Source organism: Ictalurus punctatus, chromosome 14, assembly GCF_001660625.3.
Source record: "Ictalurus punctatus breed USDA103 chromosome 14, Coco_2.0, whole genome shotgun sequence".
Lineage (NCBI taxonomy): Eukaryota > Metazoa > Chordata > Actinopteri > Siluriformes > Ictaluridae > Ictalurus > Ictalurus punctatus.
This window is the reverse complement of record NC_030429.2, coordinates 1,350,001-1,374,979: the sequence shown is the minus strand read 5'-3', so window position 1 is coordinate 1,374,979 and position 24,979 is coordinate 1,350,001. Positions and strand designations below refer to the sequence as shown.

General features: G+C 42.6%; 1 protein-coding gene across 6 annotated transcripts in view; it reads right to left on the bottom strand.

Moving 5' to 3' along the window:
* Positions 1–24,979, bottom strand: part of anks1b (ankyrin repeat and sterile alpha motif domain containing 1B) — a 187,462-nt gene that overhangs the window by 127,444 nt on the left and 35,039 nt on the right. For 5 of the 6 annotated variants that reach the window (XR_008397819.1, XM_047159872.2, XM_047159873.2 and 2 more), the window contains exons 2-3: positions 21,544–21,624; positions 18,325–18,481 (exon numbers count right to left, since the gene is read on the bottom strand). Coding sequence is in view for 5 of the 6 variants with exons in the window: in XM_047159872.2 (XP_047015828.1) it covers positions 18,325–18,481; positions 21,544–21,624 (238 nt within the window). In the remaining variant the exon portion in view is untranslated. Of the gene's footprint in view, positions 1–18,324; positions 18,482–21,543; positions 21,625–23,384; positions 23,514–24,979 lie in introns of those variants that run through there. The other variant, XM_053685668.1, reaches the window with a different exon arrangement.

The following is a 24,979-nucleotide window of genomic DNA, read 5'->3' as shown; positions in this document are numbered from 1 at the left end:
GAATCATGCCTGATTTTAATTCAGTGCCGCCTGACGTCCTGAAAATCACCGGCATGCGATATAGATTTTCATCCTTGTCCCTTTCTCACAGAGATTACTCCAGATTTTCAGAATCCTTTGATGGTATTATGTCCTGTAGATGATGAGATATTTATAGTCTTCACAATTTTACGTTGAGGACCATTATTCTGAGATTGTTCCATAAATTGTAGATGCAGTTTTTCACAGATTGGTGAACCTCTGCCCATCTTTACTTCTGAGAGTCTCTGCCTCTCTAAGATACTCTTTTTATACCCAATCATCTTACTGAGCTGTTGCCAACTTTTTTGAGACGTGTTGCGGCCATCAAATTCAAAATTACCTTCTTTTTTTTCTTAAAATGGTTTTTTACTCAGTTTAAACATTTGAAATGTTTTCTATGTTCTGTTGTGAATATTATGTGGGTTTATGAGATTTGCAAATCGTTGCATTCTGTTTTTTATTTATTTTACAGTGTCCCAACTTTTTTGGAATTGGGGTTGCATATAAAGTTTAGTAAACACCAACTACTAACTACCTAGTAACCATTTAATCAATCATAAAATCTTCTTTTAAAAAAACAAACCCAGCCTTCTACAGTAGCATCTTTGCTCTTCATAGCACAAGGGAGGGAGTGTGAGTGAGATGGGTCCCATGTGCAGGCCAACACACTCTCAGTTCAGTTCAGTTCAACAGTGCTTTATTGGCATGACTGTTATAAATTCCATTGTTGCCAAAGCAAATAGTGTAGGTAGATTAATCTACTCTCACACAGTCTGAAAGAGAGTGTAACGTGGCCTTGTGGGAGTGATTGGAGTGATTAGGGAGCCAAGCAGATGCGAGAGCAGTGGCCTGGCCAAACAAAGAATGTTTATCCAAGGAGCTGGGCGCAGTGTTGACCGGCCTGAGATACACATGGTTTTACTTACACATGACCAGACGAACACATAAACATGTACACACACACACACACAGAGAGAAAGAGAGAGAGAGAGAGAGAGAGAGAGAGAGAGAGAGAGAGAGAGAGAGAGAGAGAGACTGATTTGGTAAAGAGAGAAATCACCCGTACAGGGAGAATGTCAGTGATAATGTATGTGTATATGTGTGTGGGAGAGAGAAGGAGCTCAGACAGTGGTCTCTGGTGGAATGTAGGGGTCTGGAGGCTGAAGGAATGGCGTGACCTTTCCTTCTCTCTCATCTGAAAAGCAAAACATTCCTGAACTGTGTCTCCTACCCTTGGGAAGACAGAGAAATGGACACGCACATACAAAGAAACACATAGAAACACACACACACACACACACACACACACACACACACACACACACACACACACACTTAAGAAAACATATCACACACATTCATTACAGAAAGTGAATCCATAATGTATCTTAACACAAATACAAGAAATCCTTCTCTCTTACACACAAACCTATACACACACAGTGTGCCAGAGATATTAAATTAAAGGAGTATTCACCAGAGTCTTCCCATCAAGGTTTACATAGGTGCTGCAAGTAAAATAGCATAAACATGATTTTTGGTGAATCTCAGCTTTCTTGGCCAGAAAAGGAATTTCCTGCAAGCACAGCTGTTTAAGTTATGCTGGTCATTACTCATCTCATTACTCATCTACAGGCTTGGGGAGTAACAGAATACTGTACATGTAACGGCGTCGTGTAATCAGGATACAAAAAACTAAGTAATCAGATCTAAAGTAAAAGTAATCTAAAAAATGTAAAAAATAAATAAATAAATAAAAATACTACCTGGATTACAATTTTTTTTAAATTAAAAGCAAAGAAATGTATCTTTGACATAACACAATATATACAGCTGCTTGATTATACAACCCCAATTCCAAAAAATCGGGACAATGGGTAAAATGTAAATAAAAAGATCTGGGTTACGCATGTAACGCTGTTCCCAGAAGGGAATGAGATGTTGCGTGAGCTTCACGCTGTGGGAAGTGCCCTCACGCATGACCGGTATCTGAAGCTCGTGTAACATAATCTCGTGTAACATCATGCCTATTTATTGACCTGCCGTGATCCACTGACGTGACAATTAAGTGTGATATAAAAATGGCACCTGTGAACCGCACTGTCAGCCTTATTATCTGAGGCGAAGACGCAATTTACAGGCATGCCCCATTATGACAAAGTTACACAACGTCTCGTTTCCTTCTCAGTGAACAGGGATACATGCTTAACCCAGACGTTCCCTTTCAAAGGTAATTGAACGTTACGTGAGCTTCACACTGTGGGAACGAGAAAATCCACTCCGTCATACCGAGGGCATGGCCTGTTAAAGATCCGAGCCCAAGGGTCACCGCAAGACACTCGAGCCTGGGGTGGAATATCCAGGCTGTAAAATCGAATGAATGTGTGTGGCGTAGACCACCCCGCTACAGCACACACATCCTGTAAGTGTGCCCTTTGGACAAAGCCTTCAAGGAGGCGACCTCCCTAGAGGAATGAGCCCTTATGCCCAGAGGCGTACCAAGACAGCGCACCTCATAAGCGATAGAGATTGCTTCCACTATCTAATTAGAGATGTGCTGTTTCAACACAGCATCACCTCTGCTGTCACCGCCAAAGCCAACCAGCAGCTACTCCGACTTACGCCGCTGGCCAGAGCAGTGGACGTAAGTACAGAGAGCCCTTACTGGACACAGTAGGTGCAATTTCTCTTGTTCCAGTGTGAGGAATGGAGGGCAAAAAGACTGCAAAACTATTGGCTAGGCAGCAGACGTAGTCACTTTAGGAATATAATCCAGCCTAGGATATGGGAAGGCCTTGGCTAATGCAGGGGCAAAGTCAAGGCAGGAAGGGGCAACAGGGAAAGCTTGTAGATCTCCCACTTGCGTGAGAGATGTCAGCGCCAGCAAAAGCTTCTCTGAGTCTGACTCTAAGGGCTTAAATGGGGCACTTGACAGACCTTCCAGGACCACAGAAAGGTCCCAGGAATGTATGCACAGTCTGCAGATGGGCCTCAGCCACCTGACACCACGCATAAACCTCGATGTTAGACGATGTCGTCCCACAGAAGCGCCATCAATAGGGGCGTGGCTGGCTGAAATGGTGGTCAGGTAGACCCTGACTCTAGAAGGAGCCAACCCTGCTGAGAAACATCCTTGTAAGTTTACTGGTTCTGTTCTAGCTGACGTTCCTCAGACCATGAGATAAAAAGTCGCCACTTGAGTGCATACAATTTCCTCATAGATGGTGCTCTAGCATATAACATGGTCCCTACAACCTCAGTTGTGAGACCAGACTCTATGAGCTTGTGTCCCTCAGGGGGCAAGCCCCACAGTTTCCATAGTTCCGGCCGAGGGTGATAAATCAGCCCGCCAGCTTGAGACAGTAGATCCCTGCGGATGGAAATGTCCCAAGGAGTGCCGTCTAGCAGGAATATTATCTCTGAGAACCATATTTGAGCTGGCCAATAAAGTGCTACTAGCAGCAGATGTAGATGTTCCTGGCGAAGTCTCGCTAGAACTTGTGGGAGCAGAGCAATTGGGTGAAAAGTGTACAGATGTGACCTCGGCCACATGTGCACCATGGCGCCCAGCCCCAGTGGTGCAGGACGAGTGAGTGCAAACCTCAGCGGGCAGCGTGTTGTCTCCTCGGAGGCAAACACATCCAATTCCACTTGGCCGAACCTCCGCCAAATGGGCTCCACCACTGGTGAGTGGAGCTTCCATTCACCAGTGAGTAACTGTAATGGAATACATTTTTAAAGTAACCCTCCCAACCCTGCTCATCTAACACATAACTGGAAACTACAACCATTAGAAATCTGGAATTAAGGAAATGAAGGACTGTAGGACTACTCTGATGGGGGTGTCAAAGGGACTGCAAAAATGTGAAATTATTAAATCAGCATAACATTACTGTTCACACATATACACCAGGTCTCGCTACATTTTTCATAAGTTCTGAGCATGGGGGCACAGTGGCTCAGTGGTTCGTGCATTTTCCTTGCACCTCTAGGGTTGGGGGTTCAATTCCCAACTCCACCCTGTACACATGGAGCCTTATTGTTCTCCCCAGGGGCCTCATCCAGGCACACTGGTTTCCTCCCCATCTCAAAAACACGCATTATAGGCTGATTGGTATTTTCAAATTGTCCATAGTGTGTGCAGTTGTGCCCTGTGACGGGTTGGCACCTCATACAGGGTGTACACCACCTCGTGCCCCAAGTCCCCTGGGATAGGCTTCAGGCTCCCCGCAACCCTGTGTAGGATAAGTGGTACAGAAAATGGAAATTCTGAGCCTTATTCTTGTGTTTTCCTAGCCATATTCCAAGATTATTGTCTTGATTTAACATTAACTCTTTGGATTTGCCCTTTGGACTGTGGTTTGCCTTCTCTGTGTTTTGGTCTTTGGAGCGACATCCTCAGCAGAACCATAGAAGTGGAGCAATGTTCTCAGAGGAGGCAGGGGCAGAGGACCATCCTTGACAGAGGCCTCATGGAGGGCTGGAGAAGCTTTAGTGCCAGCCTTGAACAGGATAGCGACCCCAAAATATTTCCTCCCTAAGGTTAGTGTAAATTCTCCTCTCAGGAGGCTAGAGAACTCTTTAAACATCATCAGATATGAATATCCCAGCACACCCACACCATCAACACAGGGGCGGACACAGTACCAGGAACTGAAAATAAAGACATATATTCATGGAACACTTTATTAGGAAAACACTGTACACCTACTCATTCATGCAATTATCTAATCATGTGGCAGCAGTGCAATGCGAAAAAACATTCAGGCATGGGTCAGCAGCTGCAGGTAATGTTTACATCAATCGTCAGAATGGGGGAAAGAAGTGATCTCAGTGATTTTGACCGTGGCATGATTGTTAGTGAGTATTGAGTATTTCTATAACTGCTGATCTCCGGGGATTTTCATGCACAAGAGTCTCTAGAGTTTACTCAGAATTGTGCAATAATAATAAAAAATCATTCAGCGAATGCAGTTCTGTGGACAGAAACGCCTTGTTGATGAGAGAGAGCAACGGAAAATGGCCAGACTGGTTCAAGCTGACAGAAAGGCTACAGGAATTCAGATAAGCACTCTGTACAATTGTGGTGAACAGAAAAGCATCTCAGAATGCACAACATGTCAAACCTCAAGGTGTGCTATCTGTCAGCCAATAACAGAAATCTGAGGCTTCAGTGGGCACAGGCTCACCAAAACTGGACAGTTGAAGACTGGAAAAAATGTAGACTGGTCTAATGAATCTCAATTTCTGCTGAGGCACACAGATGGTAGTGTCAGAATTTGGCACCAACAGCATAACTCAATGGAGCATGACTGCTGTTTGTCAACAGTCCAAGCTGGTGTAATGGTCTGGGGAATATTTTCTTGCCATTTTTTTTGGCCTGTTAATATCACTCAATCATCGCTTGAAGGCCACAACCTTTTGAGTATTGTTGCTGACCATGTGCACCCCTTCATGGCCACAATTTACCATCTTCTAATGGTTACTTCCAGCACAATAATACACCATGTCACAAAGCAAAAGTCGTCTCGAACTGGTTTCATGACTATGCCAACGAGTTCAATGTTCTTCAGTGGCCTTTCCAGTCACCGGATCTGAAACCAATGGAACACATTTGGGATGTGGTAGAACGGGAAATTCGCAGCATGAAAGTCTACCTGACAAATCTGCAGTAATTATATGATGAATTCATGTCAACATGCACCAGAATCTCAAAGGAACATTTCCAACATTTTGTGGAATCCATGCCAAGAAGAGCTTTGAGAGCAAAAGAAGGCCCTACCCAGTATTAGTATCATGTTCCTAATAAAGTGCTCACTGAATGTTTGTCAGAATTAGAGCAGTGGCTGGAAAGGGACATCGGAAAGGGAAAAGCACCATGTTCTGGGGGAATTCATGACATATAATGTCTTATCGTCTGTAAATGCCCCTTGCAGACCTTTGTAAATGAGAGGACCTCAATCATTTCATAATAGTCTACATTGATGCTATTCTGATTTTCTCATTCTCAGAAGTAGAACATGCATATTATGTCTGCCAAGTCATCATAAAGTCCTTAGTCAATCATCTGTATGTAAAGCTAGAGAAATGTGAGTTTCATAAAATGTCAGTAAAGTTCCTGGGATATACAGATGATAGTTGCAAGGCTTGCTGGAATTCACCAACTTTTAACATCAATTCATTAGGAGTTTATTCTTTGTGGCAACCCCACTCATGTCACTTCTCAAAAGTAAACCAAAGAATCTCCAGTGGACAGAGGAAGCACTTCAAGCTTTTCAGAGAATAAAGGATTGAGTCACAAATGTACCTATCTTTCGTCATCCAGACCCTTCACTACCTTTTGTGGTATCAGCCAGTGCTTCAGAAAATGGCAGTCCATGCAACACTATGGTAACACCTCTAAATTTCACTTGTGTTTTCTATTCCAGGAAGTTGAACCCAGCCAAAATAAATTAGGATGTAGGAAACAGCTGCTAGCAATCAAAACAGCATTAGAGGAATGGAGGCATTGGATAGAGGGAGTAGATAGAGGGAGTAGAACATCCATTCCTGATCCTCACAAATCACCACAACCTTGAATATGTGAAGTCAGCAAAGAGACTGAAGCCATATCAAGACAGATGGGCACTTTTTTCAACAAGTTGAAGTTCACCCTAATTTATCATCCAGGCTCAAAGAATTAAAAAGCCAATGCCTTGTCCAGACTTCATGATGGTCCCACAAACAAGACAAAGCCCACAATATCCTGCCACAATCAATCATCATTGCTCCCATCAGGTGTGAGCTCTAATAAGACATAAGAAAGAACCAAGAATGCCCTCTAGAGAAAACCTCTGGCTCTTCCATCTGTGAGAAATCGGCTAATTCAATGGATTGACACATCCTCAATGGCAATAGACCGTAAAAAAAGGGGGCACTGGTGGCTTGGTAGGTAAGGCTCTGGGTTAGTGATCAGAAGGTTGGGGGTTCAAGCCCCAGCACTGCCAGGCTGCCAGTGTTGGGCCCTTGAGCAAGACCCTTAACCCTCTCTGCTCCAGGGGCGCTGTATCATGGCTGACCCTGCACTCTGACCCCAACCTCCTGGCATGCTGGGGTATGCAAAGAAAAGAATTTCACTGTGCTGTAATGTATACGTAATCAATAAAGACTCATCATCATTATATAAATTCAGGATATAGATTTTAAATGTATGAATTTATCCCTAATGAGCAGCCAGAGTACAGGAAAAACTCCCTGAAGTTCTTGTGGGTATTCCTCACCCATGCCCAATCATAAAACCCATGACATCTGCTAGAACCATCGCAAACACTGATTACTTTGGAACCAGAAATATGGTGCTATGTTATGTGCAGTCCATCCTACCTAGGACATTTTCCATAGATGTGCAAGCAGAAAAACTGGTGAACATGTCTACCATCACCAATTTCTGCTGAATATTGAATAACAAATCTCAGGAGAAATATTCAATGGTCTGAGGGAGCCAACTTATACTTCGTGGTTGGGGCACATAGACTGGAACATGTTCAGGAAGGTGACTACATATGACCACACCAGAAATTTGGAGGAATGGCTACAATAGTGACTTCCTTCAAGACCATCATCACATAAGCAAATCAGAAGCCATGGATGACTGCAGAAGTGTATGTGCTACTGAAAACACAAGACATTGCCTTCAGGTCAGATGATAAGGCAGCCCTCTGCACAGCAAGGACCCACCTGCCCCAGGCTATCAGAGAGGCAAAACACAACTATGCACAAAGAATCTATGGTCACTTCTTAAACAAAAAAGGCCACACAGCATATGTGGCAAGGTATTAAGGCCATCACAGACTACAAAGCTACGTCACATGTCTGTTATGATGATGCCTTGCTCCCAGAAGGAGCACAGAAAAACTCTGTCTGTCCACAGTGAATATCAGGACAACTCTGTCCGGAATTAACCCATGGAAAGCTGCTGGTCCTGACAATATACCTGGCCAGGTGCCCAGGAAAAGTGCTGATCAGCTTGCACATGTTCTAACAGACTTCTTCATCATCTCCCAGAGCCATGCAGATGTCCCTGTGTGCTTCACGATGACCACCATCATCCCTGTGCCAAAGTAATCTGCCTCAATGTCCTGCCTCAATGACTACCTTTTTGTTGCACGTCTACCATCATAATTTGCTTTGAGTGGCTAGTCATGAACCACATAAAGAGCAGTCTTCCCACCACACTGCACCCATACAGTATGTCTTCTGCTCCAACCACACAACACACCATATCTGCTGTCATCCACCTGTCTCTGACCTACCTGAACAAAAAATATACTTACTGTATGTGAGGGTGCTGTTCATAGACTTCAGTTCAGCAACTCATAAAAAAGCTGAGCCTGCTGGGTTTGAACACCTACCTCTGTATCTGGTCCAGTCCATCAGGATCGGCAACACCACCTCCAGCACTACCACACTGAACACAAGTGCTCCTTAGGGCTGTGTGCTCAGTCCACTGCTGTGTACACTGCTGCCACTGTACACTGATGACTCTCAATGTAAACAACACCAAAGAGATGACTGTTGGCGTCAGAAGGACCTGCCACTGCACATCAACAGAGCAACTGTGAAGAAAGTAAAAAGATGCTTGGTGTGCCCATTGCAGAGTACCTCTCCTAGACTCTCAGCACCAAGAAAGCTCAACAGCATCTGCATTTTCTGCAGAGGTTGAAGAGGCTTTCCACAGCCATGGAAACAGCAGAAGTTATCTTAACTAAGTATTCTTAAATGATGGCATTCCAGAAAACACATCATGTGTAGAGAGCCTTCTGCCTGTAACTTAACATAAATGTTAATTCACCCTCAGGTTAAGAGTCACAATCCAACGGACAAGTAGAATGACTGAATCAAGAAATAGGAAGATTTCTCGGATCATACTACAGTAACAACCAACACAACAGGAGCAGATAAACTCTGGGTAAAATAAGCTTTCATAAACTACCCTCGTGAAAGTTAAATCCCAGATTCATTGGTCCACTTCTGATTCTTAGATTCTTAGTTCATCAAACCTAGATGTACCCCCATTCTATAGCACAGCACCTAGGTCTCTACATGTCACGTTCACCATAGACATTTCATGGTCCCTCAGCTCCATAAGTTGTGAATCAGTATATTGTGTACACAAGTTTTGACACTGGTAAGGACTATGGCTGACTACACATCGGGACCTTGATGACTCTATTTCCAGAATCATGACTACGTACGTGCATTGTAAAATGTTACCACGGGCATTTATCAGCAACAGGCAGGACCAATATCTTTCTGAGATTATATATTATATAAATTTGTTAGCTTAATCATACACATTCCTGTCATGGTACTTCAAGCAGGATCGCAGAATACATCGTGGATTTTCTAAATCTAAATTTCTAAATTTTCTAACACCTGTACACCTGCGTATTCATGCAGTTATCTAATCAGTCAATCATGTTTCAGCAGCACAATGCAAAAAAAAAAAATCATACAGATACATGTCAAGAGCGACAGGTAATGTTCACATCAAACACCAGAATGGGGAAGAAATGTGATCTCTGTGACTTTAACCGTGGCGTGCTTCTTGGTGCCAGATGGGCTGGTTTGAGTATTTCACTATATATGGTTTGAGTATGCTGATCTCTTGGGATTTCACACACAACATTCTTTAAAAACATATGTAGAATTTATTTATTTTTTTTATTTGACCATGTGAAGAGTTTTCCCAAGCCACCCCATCAAGCAGTGTCAAACTTGAATTTCTCTGGCGAAACTCATCATTATGACCTAAATGTCGAATAAAGTTCATTTCAGCAACATTTGGGTACATCTTTCCAATGAGACATATACACACTGCTCCTGTTATTATCTGATTAAAAATTAAAAGACATAATGGTGGGGTTTATGGATCATCAGGTTCACAATGCACATTAAAATGAGCTCAGCTTACAAAATAGGATCTATGACGTGTTCAACTAAAAACACACAAAGCTGTAAAACAAGCCTGAACATGCAGACGAAGCAAAACCTGCACAACGGTGGAAGACGGATGCTGATTTGACCTGTTCTGCAGGTAGGGGGCAGTAATTCAAATGTTTAAAACATGCAGCAAAAGCAGAAATACTGCATACTGCATGTGTGAAATAAAATCTCAGCTCTAGTCTTTCTTTCTATTACGCAATGAAATACACTAGTCATATATACATATATCTGTGTATTCTGCTGTGTGACAAACACAACACAATGCAGTCATCTCAAAAGGTCAGCTCCCCATCAATTAATAGTCTTTATCACACCGTCCAGGTCAGGGGCTCTTGTTTTTACAGCCCAGCTTAGAACCTTGGGGTGATTTGGCCAGGGTGCAAACTCTTCCTGTTGTAAATGCATGTAAGGGTGGTTCCAGTTTGATAAACTGGTCAATGAATGCACACAGTAACCTCAAAGAGGGTATAAGGAGGGTGGCAAAATACAACAGATTTTATGTAATTTCATCAGCAAATGGAGTGAACAGACACTTTCTGTTCACTCCACTGACACTGTAAGTTCTCTCTATTTTCACTTATTACTTATGATAACATTGTATTTTTTCCTTGTGTTTCTTGGACAGTGAGCTTTTATAATTGTGTTGTTCTTAGAGCTGTTCCTAAAAGAAAGTCTGGTGTATGTATATTTAGAGAACATCAAATCATTTGTACGATTCATGAGTATATTAATGTAATGGTACAGTAAGTTACACAATTTCCAAACAGACCTCTGGCAAGTAAAATATAGAAGACAATGACTTCCAATTTTGAAATTAAACCCTCTAATAGGTTAATATTAGATTAAAGACATTTGCTTGCAAGTAAAAACAAACCTCTGAGCTGGCAGAATAATAAATAAATAAATAAATAAATAAATAAATGCATAAAGGCTCACAGTAACGTCACAGTCCAGTGAAAGGTTTAACAGTATTAAACTGGGTAAATTCATTATATAATTGACTGCTGAGATATTACACTTCTAATAGTTTACTGGTTGGAGTCAGTTACAGCAAATATTATTATTTGGATTCAGAGAATTAACTATAAATTGTAATCAGATACTTCAATATGAAGAAGCAGCCTTTATTTGTCACGTATACATTACAGCACAGTGAAATTCTTCTCTTCACATATCCCAGCTGCTTAGGAAGTTGAATGTGAGCACAGAGTCAGCTGTGATACAGCACCCCTGGAGCAGAGACGGTTAAGGGCCTTGCTCAAGGGCCCAACAGTGGCAGCTTGGTGGTGCTGGGGCTTGAACCCCCAACCTTCAGATCAGTACTCCAGAGGCTTAACCGTTGAGCCACGACACCCCAGATAAACCCTTTCTTGCACATATTTGTGTGATTGTTGGTGAAACTGACATAATAATATTTCTTCCAAACATAATAATACATAACAGATGTGATTAACAACTTTCCAGTGTGATAACCGGTGTGTTTTGAAATCGCTTAACCGAAAGTCTCCCGTGATGTAGACAAAGGAACACATGATTTACAGTTCGTAACATGGCGTAGTTTCCACCAGAAAGTGGTGCAATCAGTGTGGGTCACTTCTCTTGTCTTCCCTGTACACAGTAGCAGTTATTTGTGTGCCCGAACAAGCCTTTACCCGTGGATTGCTGTTGATGTTTACTGCTAAACAAGGAATACTTCTGTTCTGTGCTTGGTCTCTTATTAGATAAGTCAATTTATCATACTTTTCTTTGAAAGGTTAAGACACTGTATATGTATTATACGGACACATTTACAGAACGTGTCGGAATACACACAGTGTAGAAGTGCCAACGCATGCAGCCTTAGCTTGCACATACACAGGCACAGGGAAGTAACAGATCACATCGGCCTGCTTTGCGTCATGGGTGATCAAAAAACACTTGGTACACCCAACTGCCTCCCAGTGTAAGTCTGTATTTGTCTGGGGCAGTTGGGCAGGTTCAGACATACAGTGTTAGCCGCAGCCATTCCAGTGTCAGAACGCAGTGCCCGTACTCCCATTTAAACAAGGTCTAAAACAACTAGTTCAACACATTTAGCTTATCACATGGAAGTAAAAAAAACGACGACAGACCCCACAGATTAGCGATTTAAGGTTAGCAGGCAGCAATAATCTCAAGAATGCATAGCATACACTGATAAATTTGGCTCCCTTCCCCATATAGGCCCTTTTGAGGCATACTGGAATAACGTATTTTTACAAGCCAACACATTTAGGTTGGAATTACGAGACCGTTGGCAGCTAGTGCTCAGAACTATCTCGTGTGAGTTAGCAGCTAAAGCTCCAGGACAGCTAGTGAATGGGACAATTATGAATCCATTACTAGGTGAAATGCATGCTGATGTAATACTGTAGCAAGACTCAAACAAGCCCTCCTAAACTTTAGGGAAGAGTTTTCCACTGAATGGAGCAAAACAGTCAAAATAAAACAGGAAATAAATCATCTAGGGTTTGGTGAGGGTTAGGGTTAGATAGCCTTCACAGAGCTCCCTGGTGTAGCCAAACCTACTAGGTCCACATGTGCAGCACTGAACGTTTTGTGTTGGGGCAAACGTATGGGAGCACATGTTTAATTCTAAAGTTAGCTGGATATCTAAGGGATGGGCATTGTACCAGATGAGTCTTTTCACTTTTTAAAACTATCAGGCAGCTTGTAAAATATAATGACCTCAATTCAATCTGCACTGACATCGCAAAATCGTAAACCAAAGCCAGTGACAAGGCATAGGAGTGCGTGGCCACCCTATCTGTATTCAGTATCATCTACTGCAGTAATCAAATCAAATTAAGAGCTAAACCTGGAGGCCAGTTATGTGATGTGCTCACAGATATGCGAGCTGCCTGCTCATGCACAAACATTTCACTTTTATGAACTCATCAGAGAATGCAAGTTACTGGAATAGGAGGTAATCTGATGACTTCCGCATAAACTGTAACCCAGTCCCTTAGATTTGGGGGCCATAGTGATTGGAGAACCATGTTGCTATTTGTTGGGAAATTCTGAGGATCTGTGTTAAGAAAGGACATTATTCAATAGTATGGCTTTAGTACCCATCGTCTTGAAAATGAAACTGGGCAGCAAAACCCGGAGATTTTATGCATCATGTAGATTTCTGAAACAGATACTATCCAACAGCTGATAGATGTGCACAAGCACATCTAGGCGAAAGATAAAAAATGATTGTGATGAAATTGACAAGGATGTTTGCATTGAGGGAGTTTCACCTCCACCACAGAAGCAGTACAAAATTAAGCCTGAGGCAGACATATATCATAAATAGTGGAACAGCTTGAGAGATCTACCATGAACTCTCCAGTGTAGCCACTAACAAAACCAGGGAAGCAGGAGCGGGGTTTGGGCATGGCGTCTTCTGGTAGATCATCAAAACCTTATGTTAACATGAAATTTCAACTCGTCAACTTGGGGTAGTCTTCTTAACTACCAGATTCTTCCCTGTTTACGGAGTGACGCCAAACCAACATGGCTGCTCTCACTGTGAACAGTGTAAAGTCCCCCTTTTCTACTTTTAAATTAGTTTATAGCAGTATTGGCTTTAGATCAGTTAATATATAGATAGGGTAATTGGTTAAACATATAACATTGACCAGACTAATCACTGAGTAGATAATCACCAACATTAGAGTTATCGCTAATACTAGCTGGCTAGCTTGTTGCTAATGCTACTCGCTTTTGTCCACTGTTGATTCTGTGCTGCAATTTCAGCCCATGAATTGCATACATGTTTGAGGTTCACCAAGTACCAATAGACACTAAAATAGCACAAACAAAAGACATGCTTTCATGTCAAATGTCTTTATCAAGCCAAGATCAGTTCGTGAAGGCATCCATGTTTGGGGGATTGCAAATGGGTTCTAGTCAGAAGGTCAGACCAGTAAGATTTTGTGTTAATCAGAGTATTTATTAATGACAATGCATTTTCACCCCAATGGCTTGGCCCATGCGTGGTCAAAGCAGTTTGTAATTCCTGCCTGGCTATCAAAGTGAGAAATAAGCTGAATCGGTATCACATGACCCACTGAAAGCATTATAAAGAAAATCCATCAATCCATACATTTTCTGTATAGCTTATGCTACACAGGGTCGTGGGAAGCCTGGAGCCTATCCCTGGGGACTCAGGACACAAGGCAGGGGAAACGCTGGACGGGGTGCCAACCCATCGCAGGGCACAATCGTTCACACATTCACACACTACTGACAATTTGGACACGCCAATCAGCCTACAACGCATGTCTTTGAACTGGGGGAGGAAACCGGAGTACCCGGAGGAAACCCCTGAAGCATGGGGAGAACATGCAAACTCCGCACACGCAGGACAGAGGCTGGAATCAAACACCCAACCCTGGAGGTGTGCGGCAAACTCACACAAATTCTAACCACTAAGCAGCCGTGCCTTTCATTATAAAGAAAATGGCTTATGGAATTCTCCGTTTTCTGACAGACTATCCACTGCCATCCCATGGACCCCTGATGCCAGAAAAGTCAATGTGGAAACCTGCAATGAACTGGGACAGCTCAATGACCAGAACTGAGACAGAAGCTGCAAAATGGGAGGTGTGAAAATATTCTAAGGTGCCATTCGCACCAAATTCACAGACAATCCTACCGAAACAGTTACATGGTCTTCAGATGTATCACCAGATCCAAACAAACACAAACCGGATGAAGAGGTGTCCATTCAGACAAATCACACATAAACAGCTAGATCAAATGAGCAGCCTATACAAACATGAAAACAATTCAACTGATCCTAAAAAGTGCTTCAGCGCAAATGATTTGAATTAGCCATGTATAAATGCATACACATAAAACATCACAATTCTGCACACAAAAAAAGTTCCTTTCATCTTTCTTCTCCATTGAGTGAATTAGTTTTAAATGATGGTGCTATAAAAGCCCAGTGAGGAGCAGTGTTGATGTAAAGGTGACGTGCCATTGATGACATCAAATGAGAACAATATTCTGATATAAGTAATGCACACACAAAAGCATCCCTTTGTGATATATAGTAGCCCCTCAGATTTGGCAATTATTTGTGGTGTGTGTGTGTGTGTTGCCTTCGGTCATATTTTACCCAGCATACATAAAACAGGACAAATACCGTGATATGTCTCTATTACACACATACACACAGAACCAGTGTCACTCACTCACTCTGAGATGGTTTATGTGCTCTAAATCATCATAAACATCCTGCAGGCAGATTTCTCACATACACAGTGCTGTAAAAAAGTATTTACCCCATCCTGATTTCTTCTGTTTTTGTATATGTCTCATACTAAATAGTTTTAGATCTTCAAACAGAATACAACATAAAACAAAGGTAACCTGAGTAAACACACAATACAGATTTAATTATTATTATTATTATTATTATTATTATTATTATTATTATTATTATATTGAAGCAAAAAAAGTTATCCAACACCTACCGCCCATGTGTAAAACTAACTGACCCCTTAAACTTAAAATCTTATTGTGCCACCTATAGCAGCAATAACTGCAACCAAATGCTTCTGATAACTGGAGATCAGTCTTTCAATTACTTCTATGACTAGGATTTACTCCTATTCTTTGAGTTTCAACTTACGGACTGAAGACCAGACATTCTCCTTTAGGATTTTCTGGTAGAGAGCAGACTTCCCTCAATTACAGCAAGTTGCCCAGGCCCTGAAGCAGCAAAGCATCCCCACACCATCACCCTGCCACCACCATGCTTGACCGTAGGTATGATGTTCTTTTTGTGGAATTCAGTGTTTGGTTTACGACAGATGTAACGGGACCCCTGTGTATCAAACAGTTCCACTTTCGACTCATCAGTCCACAGAACATTCTCCCAAAAGGTTTGAGGATCATCAAGGTGTGTTTTGGCAAAATTCAGAAAAGTCTTAATGTTCTTCTGGGTTATCAGTAGGGCTGCACGATTATGGCCAAAATGATAATCCCGATTATTTTGATCAATATTGAGATCTCGATTATTTATCACGATTATTAATTGATTTTAGTGACAACATATTTTTATTGCACTTTCACATTTATTAAGTTTTCTTATGCCACAATAAAACACACAAGTAGGCATGAGAAAACTTGAGCTGGTCAATCATGACAGAATTTAGGAACATAGTGTGAGCCATGACACATTAATTTACCTTCTGATAAACTAAATCTAATATTTTCAGTTAATTTTACAGACTGTATGCAAAAAAACAACCACCGTTAACCTGTTCACCTTGTAAACAAATACAATAAACCTCAGTGTTCAGTGTTTGAAGTCTGCTCCTCTTAAATATATTTAAAGCTGCACTATTAGACATTTCCACTGTCATGGTTCTGGGCTGGAGTCAGTTCTCGAACCGCTCTGCGTATATATCTGAATAATCTCATGTAGGACGTGATTGCGTGAGTTCATTTACCCGTCAGATGCAAAGCGCTTTAGTTTAATGGTGTTCATTACTGATGCTCCGATCAGGATTTTTACAGCCAATACCGATCCAGATACCAATCTTTTTTTGTTTAAGCTTTAATCAGGAGGTCATAAACAGTTAAATGTAAGCTCTCTGCTCATGGTCACTGTTAATTGAGTTAAAACAATAGCAATGAGAAATACTGTTGGTTAACTGATAAGTAAACAAGCATAATATATTTCTTTTTAACTATCTTAAAAACAATAAAGAGTCCTAATTAAAAGTAGACTAACACAAGCATGATCCATATTAGGAAAAAGGCTAATAGCTTTCTAAGGAAATAGCGAACTAAGCTTAATCAGCTCAATCAGAATATGGAAACTGGAGTTGAGTTTCCTAGTGATATCTGGCAACCGTGAGTTTAAATGGAGTGAATTAGAGTTAGTGAAGGAGAGCGGCAGTGTACTGTATGTTTACAGACTGAACAGTTGCTAATCTTGATTATGATTGATGAGGAATTTTTTAATAAAGAGTTTGAATTAAACCCACCTTGTAGCGTTAGCATTATTATTAATTTACTCCGCCTGACACCGCTGTGTCTACACGAGCAGGTGAAAGTTCAGGTAATTTTGCGGGATCAGTAAAAGATGGCGGTTGTGAAATCAGGAAGTTGAAGCAGATGATGTTCAGTGTTACTTGTCATCATAATGGCTTCTCTGCAGTATTTCCACACTTGTTCGGTTGACTGAGGAGATGAAAAGCAGTGTGAAAGTAACTGTTGCTTGGTGTAGATGTATTTTGGACTTCCTGTAGTTTTTATTCCGATTGTATTATACAACTCCGGACAGGTCACTCACACCGGTGCGAATAAATATTTATTCAGTCGCACAAAATACTTTTCAGTCGCAAATGCGAGTGAAATGGTCGCACTGTAGAGCCCTGAGTTTATCTGCAAAGTGTTTTCCTGTTCGGCATGATGACGTTTAATGTCCCTGACAACCTCTGTAGTGCCATTTAGCATGTCGTGTTAATGTCATGATTTCCCCTCGCGCAAAGCGCTGGAGCTCAAAGCGAAGCTGGCAGCTCCAGCGCTAAAATGCTAACACCATTTCGGGGTTTTGGCACTACAAAATGAGGTCATCCCTGCAACGCTCTATGGTGACTGACTATAAGTGTAGGAAGCGCTTGATTTGATCTGCAGCGGAGTTTTAGCAGAGGACAAACTTTAAACGATAATATCGCAGTCGATCATGTTCATTTAATCGTGGGCAGTCAAAATCGTAATCGCGATCGATATTCAATTAATTATGCAGGCCTAGTTAGCAGTGGTTTTCACCTCGCCACTCTTTTTGCCCAGTGTCTTTCTGATAGTGGAGTCATGAATAGTGACCTTTATTGATGCAAGAGAGGTCTGTAGTTCTTTTGATGTTGTCCTTGGTTCTTTTGTGACTTCCTGGATGAGTCGTCACTGTGCTCTTGGAGGAATTTTGGAAGGTAGGCCACCTTCCAAAATTTGAAAGTTTCACTATGTGCCGAGTTTTTCCCATTTGGAGATAACAGCTCTCACTGTGGTCCTGTGGAGTCCCAGAGCCTTTGAAATAGCTTTGTAACCTTACCCAGACTGATGTATTTCAACCACCTTCTTCCTCAACTTTTTCATAGTGAGAGAGAGAGAGAGAGAGGGAGAGAGTGGAGAGAGTGTGAGAGAGGGAAGAGACACAGTGAGAAAGAGAGAAAGCGAGAGAGAGAGGTGAGAGAGAGGGGGGGGGGGGGAGGCGAGAGAGGGGGCAGAGGGAGAGTGAGAGAGAGAGGAAGCGAGTGAGAGAGGTGAGAGAGATAGAGAGGAGAGGGGGGGTACCTGTTCATTGACTCTGCAGTGGGACGGGCCATGGTGCATGAGGATTCGGACGATGTCTACATCTCCCCTCCAAGCAGCCAGGTGCAAAGGGAAGCATCCTTTATTGTCAGGCACATTAGTGGAGGCTTCAAACTGCAACAGTTTCAGCACCACTTCCCTGATACAGAGAGAGAGAGACAGAAAGAGAGAGAGAGAGAGAGAGAGAGAGAGAGAGCATAAATCATATATCGAAACTGAATCAGCACAAAGCCCCATTACATACTTGTGGGGTTAGCTGAAGGCTCAGTGCTGTGATGTCGGCAGTAGAAGGGTTAATAATTATTCATTTTGTTTAGATTTCATACAGCTGCAATCAAAATGATTCAACCCGCAGTGCAAATCAGATTTATTGTAGAAATGTACAGACTTTCAGCTGTTTGCAACGAGCAAATCAACCAAAAGCAATTGAAATAGTTCAACACAATGAACGCTTCAAGTAGTTTCCCCAAATTCAACTGAAAATGCAACTTATAATGACTTCTCCAGTCTCAAAATTATTCACCCCCTGAATAAAATCCCTCACAACAGCACAAATATGCAAAACAGGTGTTATCTCAAGCACACTGTTTGATCTGGAACAAATACAATTAATGGCTAGGGTCAGAAAATTCATAAAATACCTGGACGGAGCAGAAAAAAGAAGCTGTCAATTGCTGCAAGCAGATTTATGAGAAGGCAGGTTGTGAAAAACCTTCGAGTGACTGCAAAAGACCTGCAGAAAGACTTGGAGGCAACAGGCACTGAGGCTTCAGTGAACACCTTAAGGCGTGTACTAAACACAGAAGGTTTTCATGCCAGAACTCCAAGACGTTCACCACTACTGACCCAAAAGCACAAGAAAAGTCGCTCAAAATCATATAAATAATCCACAGAAGTTTTGGGATTCTGTTCTGTGGAGCGATGAAGCAAAACTGGGACTTTTCAGCACGATGGATCAGCGGTATGTCTAGAGGAAGAAGAATGAAGAAAGAACACTCTGCCCACAGTCGAGCATGGTGGGGGCTCGGTGATGCTCTGCGGCTGCTTTGCATCCTCTGGCACTTTTCTAAGGCAAGATGGATTCATTGAAGTATCAGGAAATCCTCGTCATGCCATCTGTGAGGAAGCTGAAGCTTGGGCATCACTGGACCTTCCAACAGGACAATGACCCCAAGCATACCTCAAATTCCACCAAGGCTTGGTTGCAGAAGGAGTCCTGGAAGATTCTACAGATCCATCACAGTCACCTGACTTGAACCCCATAGAAAATCTCTGGTGGGATGTGAAGAAGGCGGTTGCAGCACGCAGACTCAAGAATATTACTGAACTGGAGGACATCGCTCATGAGGAACGGGAGAAGATTCCTCAGGAACGCTGCAGAAGATCTGCATCTCATTTGCAGCAGGTCATAACAGCAAAAGGGTTTCTTCAGTACTAAGTCCTGAAGATGCTCGCCATGAAGGGGGTGAATAATTTTGAGACTGGAGAAGTCATTATAAGTTGCATTTTCAGTTGAATTTGGGGAAACCCCTTGAAGCATTCATTGTGTTGAACTATTTCAACTGTTTTTGTTTGGTTTGTTCATCGCAAACAGCTGAAAGTCTGTACATTTTGACAATACACCTGATTTACGATGCGGGTCGAACCATTTTGATTGTAACTGTGTAGTTTATTACACTGAAAGGCATAACATCTCCTTTACTGATCACTCGGTAGATGTTTGTCAGGTGCTACATTTCACAGATTTCTGACATTCCTGCCTGCATCTCCATCTCTAAATGAAAAAAAGGGCTTCTTTTTATGGAATTGAGTAGTCTTTATGAGGGCAGCAAAAAGGCACGAAAGGAGAGCGTCAGGGATTCAAATGTCTTCAGAAACACTGATGTGAGTGAGAATAGTATGTAATAGCAGCTTGAATGCAGTGTGCAAGTTATTTGATCCTGTTCATAAACGTGTAATGGTAAGACAGTTTGAAGCTGCTGAGAATATCTCGACAGTACCAGGAAACTCCCTGTGAATAATAAGGCAGATGATTCACACAGTATTCGACAGGAACTCAATTACATTGTTTTCCATTATTAGAAACTTTTAAGCGCTCTTCCTCCAAGGTGATGCTGACTGCCCGTGAAAAGAATCAGAATTTTGTACATTAAGGCTTTCTTCAGTCTTAGATCTTTAATCATTTAGTAAGATATTAGTTGTTTTATCATTCAGAGATGAATGTAAACAGAGAGTAAACAGATAGTAAACAGTAATTAGCCAGGTGATGTTTAAAGCTGGAATCCCTACTCCATACCTCCATTTTAGATTTTTAAATCCGTGCTGATGTGTTGTTTCCCTGACACACTGTAGTTTGGGGTGGTCTGTTTATGGATGTTTTGACACCTGATCTGAATATCCGAGTCTGCACTCAGGAAGGATTCTGTTCTCAGTTGGGGGCGTGGCTCATAGTCACAGTTTCGCTTTAACATAGAATTATTCCCTCCGAACTGTTGCTCAATTTAATTTCATACATCAGCTTTGTGCACACAGGTTTGCAAAATGCTAGGCAATAGGTTCCTCCGTTTGCTGTTTTATTATTTTTTATTGATGTGATACAACACTCAAGAGGTGAAGAACAATGTTGTTTTGAATGCCTGTCACATCCTTGTGCAGGAATACCTGCAAATGAGGAGACGAGACGTTCTCATGTAAGAAGATTTTTTTTCGCTGATTTGCTGGCGTTTCTAGATGTGCGCATCATATGGCAGCGTGCTCACTGCCGTGCCTAGTGGTCAAAAATGGGAACTGCAGCAAACAATAATAGAGATCCATAAGGGACAGGATGTTCACCGTATGATCATTTTCAGTTCCACTCTTCTGGGAAGGTATTCCACTAGATTTTGGAGCATGGCTGTGAGGATTTGTGCATCGTCATGCTGGAACAGGTTTGGGTCTCCTTAGTTGCAGTGAAGGGAAATTGTAACGCTACAGCATACAAAGACATTCTATACAACTGTGTGCCATCAACTTTGTGGAGACAAGTTTGGGGAAGAAGCTCATACAGTATGTGTGTTAGGGTCAAGTTTTGCCATATAAGTTTCGCCATACGCTATATGGTGAAACATTTAGCCATATAGTGTGAGTTGGGAGATTTCTCAAGCGTATGTGACCCTAGTTTGCAAATTGGAATGAAGGTGTATGCAGACTTGTGACTCTTACCTGTGCCCATTGAGTGCAGCGTGGTGAAGAGGTGTGTATCCTGAGCTGTCTGCACAGTTTACGTTTAGTCCTCTCCATATACTGCACAAACACACCAAGGCAAAACAGTGCACATTCAGTACAGACTACATCACGCTATACATATCACTCTTACCTTACTGTATATACTGTACTCACAGTAGCTGCTTGTGTTGTTTCTAAAGTAAAGCAGTCTTTCAAATATAGTAACCATTGAATTTGTAATTATAGCATAATATAAAGCAACACCCGTTTCAAAGGTGCACTTTAAAGCCACATTATAAAGGCTAAAATAAAAACTGCAGTGGTCAATAAAATCCTGTATTTTATTTCGTTTGGTATTCTTCTGCACTAAAAAAAATACAAATAAAAAAAGCCAGCAGTTTCCCTCATGTGAAGTTTTGAAACTTCATGTGGTTTTTTTTAGCCACAATCATGCACATAAAAGGATTTATGTACCAAAAAAACACAGCTGGTCGGTACCAGAGGTTTCTAAGAGGAACACACACAAACACACACACAAGCGTAAAGCCAGCTAAATTTTAGGCCCATAACTAACACATGAAAAGACAGTTGGCATGAGCTTGCAAGACATTCCACCAGAGAGAGAGAGAGAGAGAGAGAGAGAGAGAGAGAGAGAGAGAGAGAGAGAGAGAGAGAGAGAGGAAAGAGGAGAGAGAGAGAGAGAGAGAGAGGGAGGGAGAGAGAGAGAGAGAGAGAGAGAGAGAGAGAGAGAGAGAGAGAGGAGAGAGAGAGTGAGAGAGGAGAGTGAGAGAGAGAGAGAGAGAGAGAGAGAGAGAGAGAGGAGAGAGAGAGAGAGAGGGAGAGTGAGTGAGAGAGGAGAGTGAGAGAGAGAGAGAGAGAGAGAGAGAGAGAGAGGAGAGAGAGAGAGAGAGAGAGAGTGAGAGAGGAGAGAGAGAGAGAGAGAGAGAGAGTGAGAGAGAGGAGAGAGAGAGAGAGAGAGAGAGAGTGAGAGAGAGGAGAGAGAGAGAGAGAGTGAGAGAGTGAGAGAGAGGAGAGAGAGAGAGAGTGAGAGTGAGTGAGAGAGGAGAGTGAGAGAGAGAGAGAGAGAGAGAGAGAGAGAGTGAGAGAGGAGAGTGAGAGAGAGAGAGAGAGAGAGTGAGAGAGGAGAGAGAGAGAGAGAGAGAGAGAGGAAAGAGGAGAGAGAGAGAGAGAGAGGGAGAGGAGAGAGAGTGAGAGAGAGAGAGAGAGAGAGAGAGAGAGAGAGAGGAGAGAGAGAGTGAGAGGAGAGAGGAGGAGAGAGAGAGAGAGAGAGAGTGAGAGAGAAAACCTTCACTAAGTGACCAGTCAACACACTGCAAGACACACACATTCAGACATTACAGAAGGCCATGAAAACTGTAAAATACACGTGTAAATGACGTTTGTTATCCGTGTGATCTATTTCTTTTGTTCGGCTAGTGCAGGGGTGTCGGACTCATTTCCACCGAGGGCCACATCAGCATAATGGTTGCCCTGGAAGGGTCACATTAACAGTGTGAATGTAACAAAATGCAGTGTCGTTGAAAATAAATGAACCTACAGCTGAGTATATTATATAAATAACTGTTACTGTATTTATTATGTTTTCAACTCACAAATATCACACATGCATCTGCACAGAGGTAAAAGATAGATGTTCAGTTTGAAACCCACATTACTCGAATCAGTGTTCAAACTGTGTAAGCAAATAAAGAACAATATTAGAAACAGGTTATGATTTTAACCCTGAACTTCATTCAGAACTTTTGTTCAACACACCGCAGGTGCACCATCTGGAGTGAGTCCCTCCAACTGCTCCCACGCACTTCACTTTTACTTACGGACTTCTCCACTGCAGCAGAAATGCCCGGCCCGTTGTGCCCCCATGCGGGGCAGCGACATCCAAGAGCTCTCAGTGACATCCAAGAGCTCTCAGCGACATCCAAGAGCTCTCAGCGACATCCAAGAGCTCTCAGCGACATCCAAGAGCTCTCAGTGACACAGAGCTCCGGCTTCACGCCGCTAATAAAACCGGATAGATGCGCTGTATCCATGTTGTCTGTGCTTTCATCCACCGCTGATGAAAACGCTTCAGCTGCGTTGCTCAATTTCCCGCTAATTCCTTAACTCGGTCTGTGATGGTGTTTCTTGACAAACTGACATTTTGAAAAGTCTGTGCCTGCTCACACGCCTGCTCACACGCCTGCTCACACGCCTGCTCACACGCCTGCTCACACGCCTGCAGCATGCGCTACTTCAAAAATGCACCCTCTGATAAAGACTTTGACGCTCGGGCGATTTCTTCTGCCACAATAAACCTCGCTTTCACTGCTGCATCCTTTCTGGCTGTAGCTTTTGTGAGCACATTCTGTGCGACTGCAGTTTGCCTTTTAATTCTGCTGCAATTCTTTGTTTTTCTCGGAGGCTAAATTGACCATACTTAGCTCCGTGTTTGGTGTCAAAATGCGACGTAGATTGCCCTCTTTCAGGACTGACACCGCCTCATTACACAAAAGACATGCCGCTTCCTCACCCTGAAGGATTCGTTCTCCCATCCTTCCTGAAATTGCCTTCCTTGTGCATCAGTTTTTCGAAGATTTGTCTCTTCTTGGACATGTTGAGGTTAATTGTGGAGATTTCTCAATTCCAAATCGCCTTGACGGGACTTTGCTGCGGATGTAGTTTATGTGGCCCTCAGTATGATTTTTTTTCTCCTTCGATTCTGAGAAATAAAGTTTTATTCGTATGTTTTGGATAGCGGAAAGGCCTACACTACCCATAATCCTCGACCACTGAATGAGCTTCAATCTGATTGGAGAACCGAGGACCCTCTGCCAATCAGATTGATTTATTATTATTTATTGATTTGATTGATTGATGCTCACTGCGTCATATATCGCCGTGATCGGGTTATTATTGGAGTGAATGGACAGCTGGAGCCCCTGCTCTGCGCGTCTGCTCTGCGCGTCTGCTCTGCGCGTCTGCTCTGCGCGTCTGCTCTGCGCGTCTGCTCTGCGCGTCTGCTCTGCGCGTCTGCTCTGCGCGTCTGCTCTGCGCGTCTGCTCTGCGCGTCTCTTACCGTTGCGGAGGGGTTTACATTGGAGTCAACTGAGAACCCAGAGCGTTTCATACAGAGTGGAAGGGTCCCTTGTGCATCAGTATCAGACGCCTAGGGGCGTGACAAATCGTCGGTATTTTACGAGTTGGGAATGGGAACAGAAAAAAACGTATGTTAAGACAATCACGCACCCATCACGATCTCGCCTGATAACATGACGTGGCGGGCCGCATTTAGCCCGCGGGCCTTGAGTTTGACACGTGTGGGCTAGAGTTTTGACCCAGTAATGATAAGCTTTGGAAAAGTTCAGCCGAGGAAGAACAGATGATGTGACTAGAGAAGCACTGAGTGGTTCGTATTAAGCATCAGTCACGATCA